The sequence below is a fragment of the Lolium perenne genome, chromosome 4, assembly GCF_019359855.2.
Source record: "Lolium perenne isolate Kyuss_39 chromosome 4, Kyuss_2.0, whole genome shotgun sequence".
Classification (NCBI taxonomy): Eukaryota; Viridiplantae; Streptophyta; class Magnoliopsida; order Poales; family Poaceae; genus Lolium; species Lolium perenne.
In genome coordinates this window covers 53,839,317-53,852,205 of record NC_067247.2, presented here as the reverse complement: position 1 = coordinate 53,852,205, position 12,889 = coordinate 53,839,317, and the positions used below count along the sequence as shown (strand labels likewise).

Sequence of the window (12,889 nt, the reverse complement as noted above, 5' to 3'; positions counted from 1 at the left end):
TGTAACTATTTTGTTTCATAAATACTATTATATTTTTGGGAAAATTTGGTCAAAGTTTGGCTCTGAAAAGAAAGCTGGAAGTACACTCTTTGGTGGATGGAGAGACTACCATAAAATAAATTAGCATTACATGATAAAACAATTACATATTAAATGGCTACATTTAGTTTTGGCGGCTAACTTCACTTGATTAGCGGTTTCGCTCGTGCCTTTTGTAATATGCCCAAAAAAAATAGTGTATACGGTATACCATGCATGACAAAGAAAATGTCTTAAATCACATAACTAACCGTGGGATTGGGGCTACAAGAAAAGCTCGAGATTCGTGAGCAGCTCGAGAGCGACTCGAAAGCAAATGAACTAAGTTTGAGTGTCTTCTGTGGGTGGACTAGAAAATGAATTGGTCTCTTAAGCTAACACGTACTACCTTGCTTGATTTACATACTAAATGGTAAAGGGGTTATTTGTTACTTCCTCCGTCCCATAATATAAGGCGTCGAAAGATTAGATAAAAGTTAAACTGTACTAACTTTGGTCAAATATTTAGAGAAAAAAAAATCTACATCTATAACATTAAGAAAATATACTTTATGGTAAATCTATTGATATTGATTTAGGAGCGTGTTGTATAAACTAATTAAACATAGAAAATATTAACATAGATGCGTTACATTTATCTTTACAGCAGCGAAAATAGCAATCCACGGTCAAAAGAGGCTTTGCAGGCTGCAGAAACGTTGTCACCTTGAAGCAGCACTTGGGAAGGAGGGAACAGCAAAGCAGCGCTACCACCACCTACCCGCATGAAATTCGAGCCATGCAGGTGCGTCCATTTTCCGGTCGCCGCAGCTTGTTGATCTGCAGACAGGTGAGAAAGCTGTGTTGGCCTCCATGTAGAGTCGCCCAACAACCAATCTAATCATGTTTGTCCGGGATATATAATGCCTGTGATTGACCCATGTTTCAGCATCCAAGCAGCCTTGCAGTCACACAAGTAGCCAGACACGACAGTAAACGATCTCCAAGAAACTTGCTAGCTGCGGTACCGAGCAATGGCTTCCAATGCGAGCTTGTTGGCCATGATCATGGCATGCACGCTCCTCGCCGGCCACACGTGCCATGGCGCACGAAACTTGGCGGATACCACCACCCCGGCGGCTGCTCCTGCTGCTTCTGTTCCTTCTCTGCCGGCCGCGCCGACTTTGCCGACTCTGCCACCGGTGCCGGCCGTGCCCGCGGTCACCGTGCCAACCATGCCGCAGGCAATACTGCCGCCTATGCCTGCCGTACCCACGGTGACCGTGCCAACCGTGCCGCAGGCGACACTGCCGCCAGTGCCGGCCATGCCCGCGGTGACCGTGCCGCAGGCGACACTGCCGCCCATGCCATCCGTGCCCGCCGTCACCGTACCCACCGTGCCGCAGGTGACATTGCCGCCCATGCCAGCCGTGCCTGCCGTCACCGTCCCAACTGTTCCGCAGGTGACACTGCCGCCAGTGCCTACCATCGTCGTGCCGAAGTTCGCGCTGCCGCCTATGCCCGCCCTCGTCGTGCCCACGACCACGATGGTGCCGATGCCCGCCATTGTTGTGCCCAAGGTTACGCTGCCGCCGATGCCCTCCATCGTCTTGCCCAAGGTGACGCTGCCGCCGATGCCTTTCATCCCCAACGTGAACGTGCCGATGCCGTTCCTGGCACCGCCCCCTTCAGCATAGGCGCCTCCCCATAAGCACTGTGGCGCGTCTTCCTGTGGCTTGGCTCTTCATGTCGCACTGGCTAGCGCAGTGGCTGCCAGGCTGCCACCGCAGAGTATTTGTTCGCGTTTTGACCACCGGTTGGCTAAAATTGAGTTGTTTCCTTGAAAAGCGGGGTGGACTTCTGTCTTCACCCGTCTCATTGTGCTACCTTGTGAGCCCGTAAGCAAATTTTTGTAGAACCTCCCCGTACGTGTAGCATTACTGCACGTTGGAGTACACGTCAAGTCTCAGGTCTTCACATTCTCTTTTCACGTTGACGATTATTTTGTGGGAGAACACGTTGACGTATTTACTGCAATTATTGTAAGTATGCAGTATTTCTATATATTTATATGTTATATTTTCATCATATTATGTTTATCCACCCCACTTGTATTAGGTGTAGAAACAATGTGTCCGTCGGTTTTTTTTTTTCCGAAATGGCGGATAAGACCACCGGTCTCTGCATCAAAAAGAAATGTTTATTAATTTTTCAATAAAAGACGGATAAAGAACATACATCTAAAAACTTAGAGCCTCCACACAACACACTACATACCCAACAATGGGTGAGGATCATATCAACAAGGCCTTATGCACGGAAAACAACAAAATCCCTCCATCAGCTAGGAACAGGAAACATATGATATATCTTGAGACGTTCTCTAGGCGAAACGAGAGCGCTCATACAGTTAAGCAAACTCTTAGCAAGCACCTATGTATACCCTATAGATGTCGTTACCGTCATAGAACCACCGAGCAATCTTCATAGGTTAGGTCCGCGTAAACTTCACCGATCCTGACTATGACACCACCATGGCATCAAACAACGCCTCCTCCCTGCGCACGCACCCCAGCGCACGTTCTCCCTCGAGACTCCACATCGCCACACCACCGAGACTCTCATCGCCGACATGGTAAGAACCACGCCGCTCCACCTCAAAGCCCCTCTAGCCAACATCTGCTCCAAAAATGATGCCCCGGGGAGAAGGGGGGAGGTCGTCTATTAGTGGGACGAGTTGGGGTAACTTCCTGGTGCGGAATCGAGTTCCCACACCTTCAACTATTTAGTCAATGGTCGAGGAAAAGGGTAACAATAGTTGTACATATTATGATTAATTGTTATGTGCCTGCGATTTGTGGTGTGTTGTGTTTAGGGGGGTTCAACCAATTGACAATGTGTGTGTTCGTTAGTGTAACATGTGGGTATGGGTATATCTTATTTTATTTATTTTCCGCTTGGAATAGTAAAGCTAAAGATCAAATACAACTTATTATCATTAGTTTTTGCAAAATAAGTTCTCCACTACTAATTATAAAGGCACCTTCATTATAATGCAAATGTGTATGGTTCCATAAATAACTTAATTCATGAGCTTATTATAAAATGGTATAAATAATGGAAAACTTATGTGTTGTTTATCTAGAAAAACTAGCAATTGGAATTCAGCATATTGCGCTTACTGTTCATGATCATAGGCATTCAGTTAGCCTACAGCAAAGCATTGACATGTCACTCTCCCTTAAATCATCATACATTGATTTTGAGAGCTACCGCCATATGTGGGACAAGTGTCCCTACATCGATGATGACGTGCAGGATCTGGCGTTGATATTGTGCCCTTTACTCCTGCAACCATGGTGGTTGATTGGCACTGTAACTTGATCTGAACATGTTAATTGTAGGATTGTGGTGTAGACAACTTTAGGAGACTGTGTACACGCCATTCTATGATGCGGATATAAGTACCTAAGATACGACCAATGTGTTACTATGCACAAACATATTTATCAGGTGATTTCAACTAATGATACTATTATGTATTATTTTATAAACAAAGACAAAGATACAACACCTATTTTAATTGTATGCAGATATAACGAAGACATGTACAAGCCACGAGTGAAAATTTGTACATGGTTATGCATGCATGCGCGTGTTTATACACATGAGTGCATATGCCGTGGACGATGGTGTTGTTATCAGTATCATGTATAGCCTAATAGTCAAGTTGGATTCATAGTCATGCACGAGAGAACTAAGCAATGACTGGAGCAAGAGGAGATATACATGCGATAGGAACCCGGACGGCTGGGGATTGCACCTTGTACCTGTCAAGTTGTCTACGAAAGCCTCGCATCCAACACCAAGGAGCGCTAAGATTGGTGAGACCAATATACATACACAACTATATCAACTTCGTTGCACTTCAGGTCCTGATTGGACCTATTTACTTGCAAGGAAGTCGGCGATCCAAATGGGTGTGGGCTGTCGTTTGTTCAGATTAAAAGTTAGTCATTATTGTAACTCTCGTGTATTTTTTCTAGGCACGTTCAGATTAAGATTGACTATTTAGAATTTTACGTTTCAATAAAGATTTCATCATACATTTGCCATATCTTGATTTCAATATTAGTTTTAATTGTTCTCGATTTCAGGTAGGTATTAAGATCCTCGCTGGTCAAACTGATTATGCACATGTAAGATCAGTAACTCTCGGAGATTGGCCTAGAGCTTCGCACGTGTTCTCGGATCGTCAAGCCCAAACTTCACCAACAAATCGAATTATCTTCATCTCATCAAAAATATTAGCCTAGAGCTTATAACTTTACAGGGTTTATAAGTTCGAACACTTATGCATATGTTATTTATATGCCTAGGTATTTTATAGCTTGTCTGATATACCATTTTATAGTAGTTAAGTTGTATTACAAGTACAATAAAAGAAACTGGAAATAGTTTCTTGACATCAAGAGTTACATTTTAACACAGGGACAAAGCTAGAAAAAATTGCCAAAGGGGTCAGCTCTGTGATCTCTTAATTTCACTGGGGTAATCTTCTATAAATAAATGTCACTTTGTACTAATTAGTGAGCGATTTGATAGATTTCATTGGGGCCATCTGACCTCAATGCCAATAAGGCAGCTCCGTCCCTGTTTTAACACCATCCATAACGATAATCCATGTATTATCCAGCGGCTCGGCGGGCTCACCATTGAAGTTTCATACTTGAATATTTACATTTAATTAGAAAAATATGTCATAATCAATCAGATGCTCAACTCTACTTCATGGTTATAACAGACTTACGACTCGTGAGTTAGGCCATGATCTTTCTTCTTATGAGTGGTTTATGCGAGAAATTAATTATCTCTAAGCATGTACCTGAAAGTGTTTCTACATGTGTGAGTATATATATCATGCAATGCATGTTGTGTAAACGTGCATTACGTGTGTGTGTGTGGTTGTTGGCATTTAGGACTATGAGGATAATAAAACCACATTTATTAGTGTAATAGAGTGCTACATTACAACATATATATTTTTCTTCTTTAAATAAAATCAAAGGTTATCCTTTCACAAGCAAATACATTTATAATATTTTGCTTAAAATTTAATCACCACCATTTTCTTTGAAATTTCCCGCAAGCTGATGAAGAAAGGGGATTGAATAATGTATTTGGCTGCTTTGAATTAACACTACATATGTTCTTTTTATTTGCCAATTTAGATATTAACATGTTTAATTAGAATACATTTTTGACATTATGCATATGTGTTAGTCATATATACTATGATATATAATGTGATAGTAATGTACTATTATATATAATTTACTAAACGAGTGCGTGTTGCCAACTTTTGCAATGGAAAGCATGGTATATGCCCAAGTTTAATGACTATCGCCATCAATTAAGAGATGCAACCACTGGTGGAGCACCGTGGAGGCGAAACTGGGCTACCCCCCCCCCCCCCCCACCTCCAAAAGCAATGCACATATTTTTATAGGCATGTCCCTCATCGACGGTCTTTTGTTTCATTCATGGTGCAATTAGCGACGTGAAATCAAGCACAACGAAGCGAGGAGAAATAGGCATGGGTTCATCCCACATTTACTCCCCACCTCTTCTCATTGATGATTGCTGACATGATTCGTCCTACTGGGCACAGTGCCCAAATCTTGGCCATTACCATATCGATGATGGCAATACTTTTTTCTCCTTGGCTTTGGGCCATGGACTGATTCTTGATGCTTTTCCTTGATGGCCATCGGTTGATGGACCCATTTATGCTACAAATAGAACTAGTATCTTGCTATGCCAATTCCTATGTGCATCAAGAAATCACTACTGGCCATGGTGTGGTTCTTGGCAAAAAAAATCCTTGCTTACTTGCTAGGTCTATTCCTGCATAAATCAAGAAATTAAGTGCATTTAATGTTTAAAAATCATATCTTATAGATATGTAGAACTTGAAATTGCAGCAAAAATTGGGTGCATAGTTGAAAATTTCCAAAAACGTTCAATTTCGCCCCTGCTCTGCTTTTTATAAAGCCCCACCACTAGATGCAACCTACTTTTGAGTAAGACATTACTAAGATTGAACCACTTGGGTAACATTAATGCTCTATAAAGTACGCAAGTCATGGGTCGGCAACTATTGAATGTGTAGGCATTGAGACTGGAATTGTTTGTGTTCTTAGTGACATACTTCTTGCATTATATGCAATTTTGGACAACTAATCTTACAGATTGTTCAAATTCATACTTTAATAATAACCAAAACTTCCTCTTGCAATAAAAAAAATCTTACATTGTGCTAATGATAAAGCAAAATTATTCTCTTTATGGGAATCAGAAAAGGAAACCAACAATTTTGTTTCTCGTTGTTTTATTGTGGCCATTACAAATTTCAAACTAGTGGAGCAAACAATGGCACAATACAACTTTTCGGGGGGGGGGGGGGGGGGGCACATGCTCCACCCCCACTTTTTATGTTCATACCTACAAAGAAGGCTTAGTAGTGAGGAAGCAAATAAGATACCACCGATGGGAGATGTGATCAAAATAAACACTAATGGTGGTTACTCGGAGATGACAGGCACGGGTGGATTGGGTTTTCCAATCAGGAAAAGGAAGGTATGGTCAGGGCATAGGGTATCTTGCCCATGCGTGAGCGCTGATCTTGCGGAAGCACAAGCATGCCATGGGACATCATACGATGCTGCTAGCTGGCAGATGGGAACCTGGAAGTAGAGTCTGATGCACAAAATCTCCTCAGGGCTTTACAGGGACAAGAACTTGATCCTATGCCTAAATGAATTGTCTACCACGACAAACAAGCTTTAATATGTTTAAAATTAATTTCAGCTTCATTTTCATACTCTCCAAGAGTATGTAATAATTTGGTACATGAACATGCGCCAGGAGGTCCGGTATATCTAGATGAAATCTTTGTCTGGTAATGTATTTGTCCCAGTGAGTGACCAACATTCTTGCAGAGTCAATCAATTAAGCCACCCTACCATGTTTTTTTTACCAAAACATCAAGTATATGTATGCAGTGCCATGTGCCATCTTGGCAGTAGATCGCTTTGTTCGGATCCATTTTGTGTTCAGTTCATCCGTTTGTTTGAAGAGGAGGGCTATTAGTAGATTTTCCCTTTTTGGTTTTATATCAGTTTCTTTTGATTTTTGCACATTCCATTTTTTCCTTTATCTTTTCCCTCCTTTGTATTTTTGCATTTTTATTTTTTGTTTTCTCATTTTACATTTTAGCAAATACATGCATATTATTTGGAAGTACACCTTTTTTTTCATATGTGTGATTTTTATCATGTACAAACACTGTTTGTATATGCTTGAACATCTATTTTAGGATACATGAACATCTCTTAACGTTATTTAGAAAACACCAAAGATCATTCTAACATGTATTTGTATTTGTTCAAATGCATGTGAACATTTATGTTTATGTACATTAATACTTTACTTCTTTTTATATGATCGGCACCATGGCCCTGCTTTACATCGGAAATAAGAGTTTGTTTAGCATTTTGCTTCCTACAAAGAATGAATGTTCTATGTAAATAACCTACTTACATAACGGCAAATCATTTTATAGCTTTATAAAAAATGCTCTCTGATTCATAATAAGTAAAACTGGCAGAAGATGTGTCTCAGGCAGCAAAAGCGTGTACACCTCGCAGCAGCAGTTGGAAAGGAAGAGAACAGAAGAGCAGCAGCACCCGCTCCTCACCTAAACGCCAGAAAATTCGAGCCATTTTCCGGTCGGCGCAGCTAATCTCATCCCTAGGTGGATCATATAAACATTTTCCCTTTTTGTTCAACATACATAGTCTGGCCAGCAACATATCTACTCACTCGGTTGGGGCTATATATCGACTGTCATTGACCCATGTTTTTGCATCCAACAAGCATTCTTGCAATCGCTACCAAGATACGACCCTAAACCATCTCGCCGGCAACACGTGCGATCAATGGCTTCGAATGCGAGCTTGTTGGCCATGATCATGGCGTGCACGATGCTCCTCGCCGGCAACACGTGCCACGGCGCACGCATCTTGGCGGATACCACCCCGGCGGCTGCTCCTGCTGCCTCTGTCCCTGCTCTGCCGGCCGTGCCGACTTTGCCTACACTGCCACCGATGCCGGCCGTGCCGGCGGTGAACGCGCCGGCCGTGCCGCAGGCCACACTGCCGCCTGTGCCCGCCGTGCCAGCGGTGACCGTGCCAACCGTGCCGCAGGTGACATTGCCGCCCATGCCAGCCGTGCCGGCGGTCACCGTACCACGGGCAACGCTGCCGCCTGTGCCAGCCGTGCCCGCGGTCACCGTGCCAACCGTGCCACAGGCGACAATGCCGCCCATGCCAGCCGTGCCTGCCGTCACCGTGCCAACCGTGCCGCAGGTGACATTGCCGCCTGTGCCTACCGTCGTCGTGCCGAAGCTGGCGCTACCTCCTATGCCCGCCATCGTCGTGCCCACGGTGACGACGGCGCCGATGCCCGCCATCGTCGTGCCCAAGGTGACGCTGCCGCCTATGCCCAACATCGTCGTGCCGACGGTGACGCTGCCGCCGATGCCCTCCATCGTCGTGCCCAAGGTGACGCTGCCGCCGATGCCCTTCATCCCCAACGTGAACGTGCCCATGCCGTTCCTGGCGCCGCCCCCTTCAGCGTAGGCGCGTTCACCTTGCGGCGGTGCGTTCGCCGTGTCCGTACTTGGCCAGATCACTCGGTTGCTAGTTGCTACAGAGTATTCGTTTCCGCAACGTGTTCCCTACATACGATGTGTCTCAGCTTGCCGTGTGATTCTTTTTGTACGTCGTGTAATGTATTGTTAACCTGAGTATTTCTCTGTTGCTTGTGGCATATACATATCATCGTTCTTCAGCACTGATAAGACATTACTGTGCTGCTTATTGATTTTCGGCAAATTATATTAAACGAAGAATTTCTCTGCTCCTTATAGCATATACATATCATCTGTTGAATAAATTCAGTTAAGCTCTAGCGTTAGCTGTTAGGTGTCGAACATGTTCAGTTTCGTCAGGTTTACACTTATCGTTTTCAGAGATGGAGAGGCGTTGTGTGCGATCACGCCCGAGTCTCTAGGAACGCCGCGGGCTCGATCCGAAACGTGGGATGGCATGCTTGGGTAGGGATCGTGGCCAGGCCCGGGCGGCCACATGTGCCATAGGTGCGAGCTGCACAGGGCCCCAAGATTTTAGGGGGCCTAGATTTCTCTATACGCCTATACATTTATATACAGAAAAAATATGAATAAGAAGGAAACTTACCTGGGCCTTGCCGTATTGAAAGTTGGAACGCTAGCTGGAGCCTGGACGCACAGTCGCGCAGCCACATAAATACCAGCAATCGAACCGTCCTCGCGACCTCGCCTCACGGAGCGACACGGAGGTTCGCCTGTTCGCCTCCTCAGCCCTCACCTGTTTTGATCGATCCATCTAGGTAGTGATTCATCTATGAAGCCAGCGACGAGCGAGCGACGTCTCCTTGACCCAGCGACGCCGCGACCACACCGACGAACAGCCTAAGCCGTACATATGTCCGACGACTAGACGAGGTAATTCAAATTTTCTCATTTTCCGCATTCTATAATGATCGCTGATCAACAACGTTGTGATATATGGATGATCTTTTAATTTATTATTTTAATTCTTGTATGCAGTGTTTTAGAACCAATGGGGCGCGATTCCGGTGCCAAAAAGCGCAAGAGAAATGGGGCGCGATTCTGGTGCTCTAACTCAATCGCAAAAAGAGGCTATGGAAAAGTTTATTATAAAAAAAATAAAGTCTCTTCCAACAATTAGTCACTTGGTCGTGCTACACTTCGCACTGGATTTTATTCCTTAAAATGATGGTGTAGATGGCTAGGCAGAGATAGAAAATAATATTGAGGTAGAGGAAGATGATATTGATTAAGATGACATCATTGAAGACCCAATGATTTAACGACAACATCACTTGAGAGTGATGTGTTGGACATTACGAGGATATCATTAAAGATTTTACTTTAAAGAACCCTAAAAGAATGATGATTTTTCAAATAAACATTATGCAACCTGAAGTTGAATAGATATTACTCTGAATATATATCCAATTGTCGTATAAGATATTAAGACATATACATTATATTTGTTAAATAGTTTAATTTTTTATAAGATAGGGACCCTATTTTGAGTTTCGCACAGGGCCCCGAATTTTGCCGGCTCGGCCCTGATCGTGGCGATCATCACGACATGCTTTGTTCATCGTTGAATAAAAGGAAAGAAAACGGAGAAAAGCGGCAAGTTGAAACTGCACAAAAACACCGTCTCTCTATTCTTCTTTCTCTCGCTCTCGCTCGATCCAGTGCACGCGTGATTCCGTTGTTGTAGGGCTAGAGCTGACATCGTTCTTCATCACTACTAAGACATTAGTGTGCTGCTTGTTGATTTCGGCAAATTATATTAAGCAAAAGAAGAAAGTCCACTTTTAGTCCTTAAATTTTAGTGAAACTTCACTTTTTGTCCTAGAACTTCAGTTTGGTTCAAAATGAACCTCGAACTCTCAAAATCATTCATCTTTAGTCCTTATCCCGGACCCGGTTGAGCCAGATAAATATTTGCCACGGTTTGCAAGTAAAACTCAAGACAATGGTGCAAGAAAAACTCAAAGCAACAGTGCAAGAAAAGAGAGGCAGGATGATGATGATGGTAGGAAAAACAAGCGGACCTCCATGACGCGACGCTTCAAGAAAATTGGCAATGAGAAAAATCGAGGGAGACACTGGCTCAGGAATGCAAAAGTTTCTACTTTTTGCATTTAAGATGTTGGGTTTGACATTTTAACTGGTTTGGTCTTGGGGTTCAAAACCAGTTCCGTTGCTTGCATGTTTCTTTTTTTCATATTAGCAATTTTTTCAAGTCAACCAATATAGATGAAAAGTGAACTATTCCGAAAATTCAAGAAGTGGGCTAGAAGTGGACTTTCTTCTAAGCAAAACGTTTGAATTTTAGTCCCACGGAGCGAACGGCATCGGGTTACGGTAGTGTGCACTGCAGTGTGCTAAACTGTAAGCAGATGTGGAAAGCCTAATTCAGCAAATTCCAACCAAACAAAAAACTAAGAGCCGCCACACGACGTCGGCCGAGTCGATCCAAATCCAACCTCCAGTTCCCCGTGGATGAGAATGTGCTGCCATGAAATCTGCCCCTGAGCTGCCATTGGTGCAAACCCCACCTGGATCAAGATAACACACGGAAAAAACAAATGGCTGCACAAACATTTTCCCGCTCGAATGAAAAAACAACAGACGGAAAGGAACAAAAAAGGGAAAACGTCAGAATAGAACAATCAGGAAGAGGCGAGCTACCTAGCTCCCATTGCTTTCAGATCGGCTTCCTGGATTGGATAAACAGCAGGGACATTTTCCTTGTCAATCTGAAATGAAATGTCTATGGTTGACTTGCTTGCTTGTTTTTGTCAAACAGAATATATTTTGTGAGGGAATTGGACTAAAAAGATAATCACTTGCTGAAGGAAGAGATGAAACAACAGAAAAACGACTCCGCTGGGGATCGAACCCAGAATCTCTGGTTTCGTAGACCAGCGCCTTATCCATTGGGCCACGGAGTCATTGTTGTGAACTTACAATTAACGCAGTATTAGTTAAGCTAGTTTGTGCAGTAACTGGGTGTTTGCTCCCTCCATCACAGCTCAGGGTGTAAGTGAGATTAAACGCGGGGGCCCGCTTAAGCATCGCAACAGCCCGCGATAGTTAAGCAGGACACCGCTGAAGGCCAGCCAAAATTAATCGGACTTATGCGGGCTCCTGCATATGCAGTTGTTTCAGCAGAGGAATGGAGAATGACTCAACCCCATCCCAGATGAGGCAACGCGGATCTTTGGAGGGAGAATGCCTCAGTCCCCAGCCATCTGTGTCACTTCACTTATCATAGTACAGTACTCCGTATCGTGTATGGTCAGCTTAGTTCTAGGAAATTTGTACAGAGTATAATACTGTAGATTAGAACGTTGCTCAGAGTGAGATCCACAAATTCGCATCTTGCTCAGATTATAATACGGAGTAGATTAGTTGTTTATGGGATCGAGGGACCTCGTACACGTACGGAAGGACTTGCATCCGGCCGCGACCGCGCGCGCAATATTAATGGCGTCTGCTGAGAGGGTCGTCGGAGCATGGGAGAGAGGGTCCAGCGGCAGGCGGCGGGAGCGAGGCCCTTCCCGACGGGAGGGATTCGAGGAAGGGGGCGAGGAATCGGCCAGGGGAAGGGGGGGGGGGGGGGGGTTGGAGGTGGTAAAGGAGTAGAAGGAGAGTGAGAGGCCCCTGGAGCCGGAGGAGGAATGGCGGCCATGGTGGCCGTGGCGGTGCTCCAGTGGCGGAGCCGAAGGAGGAAGAGCTCTGGTGGCTCGTGCGTCCCTGGCTCGCTGCGATGTGCGGCGTCTGCGGGCCGGCCCGCATATGCCGTTTCTTTATAAAAAGAATCCGTGGGTGACTGCGGATGCATTTAACTGGGCCAAAATCGCGGCGCCGCAGACGGCCCGCTGCCGCTTGCAGCCTGAATCACAGCTCGACAGTCTGATGTTCAGAGGCAAGAACCTTCTCCGCCTGCCAGAAACTGAGAACTTGATGCGTGTCGTCCGGTGCGGCAGTGCTGCTCGGTGGTGTGCAACGTTCGGCATGGTACCCATCAAGCACCAAATACCATCGTTTTCATGCTACCTCAGATATAAATTCCACTTTAAAAAGAAGGGAAAAAACAAAAGAAAAGCTATATTTATTCCCCTTTGACTCCTCCAAAGATCTGAGAACGTACGCTCCAAT

At 44.5% G+C, this 12,889-nt stretch overlaps 2 protein-coding genes and 1 non-coding gene across 3 annotated transcripts; 2 read left to right on the top strand and 1 right to left on the bottom strand.

Moving 5' to 3' along the window:
• Positions 1-974: 974 nt before the first annotated feature.
• On the top strand, positions 975-2,044 carry LOC139830842 (uncharacterized). The gene has a single exon (XM_071819643.1). The coding sequence runs from the start codon at positions 1,053-1,055 to the stop codon at positions 1,713-1,715; it is 663 nt and encodes a 220-aa protein (XP_071675744.1). The 5' UTR covers positions 975-1,052; the 3' UTR covers positions 1,716-2,044.
• A 5,923-nt stretch (positions 2,045-7,967) lies between these two features.
• Positions 7,968-8,960, top strand: LOC127292563 (uncharacterized). The gene has a single exon (XM_051321984.1). It carries the CDS (start codon positions 8,019-8,021, stop codon positions 8,718-8,720), a length of 702 nt encoding a protein of 233 aa, XP_051177944.1. The 5' UTR covers positions 7,968-8,018; the 3' UTR covers positions 8,721-8,960.
• Positions 8,961-11,606: 2,646 nt separating this feature from the next.
• On the bottom strand, positions 11,607-11,679 carry TRNAR-ACG (transfer RNA arginine (anticodon ACG)). Its single transcript has one exon. It is a non-coding gene; the product is annotated as a tRNA-Arg (tRNA).
• Between the last annotated feature and the right edge of the window lie 1,210 nt (positions 11,680-12,889).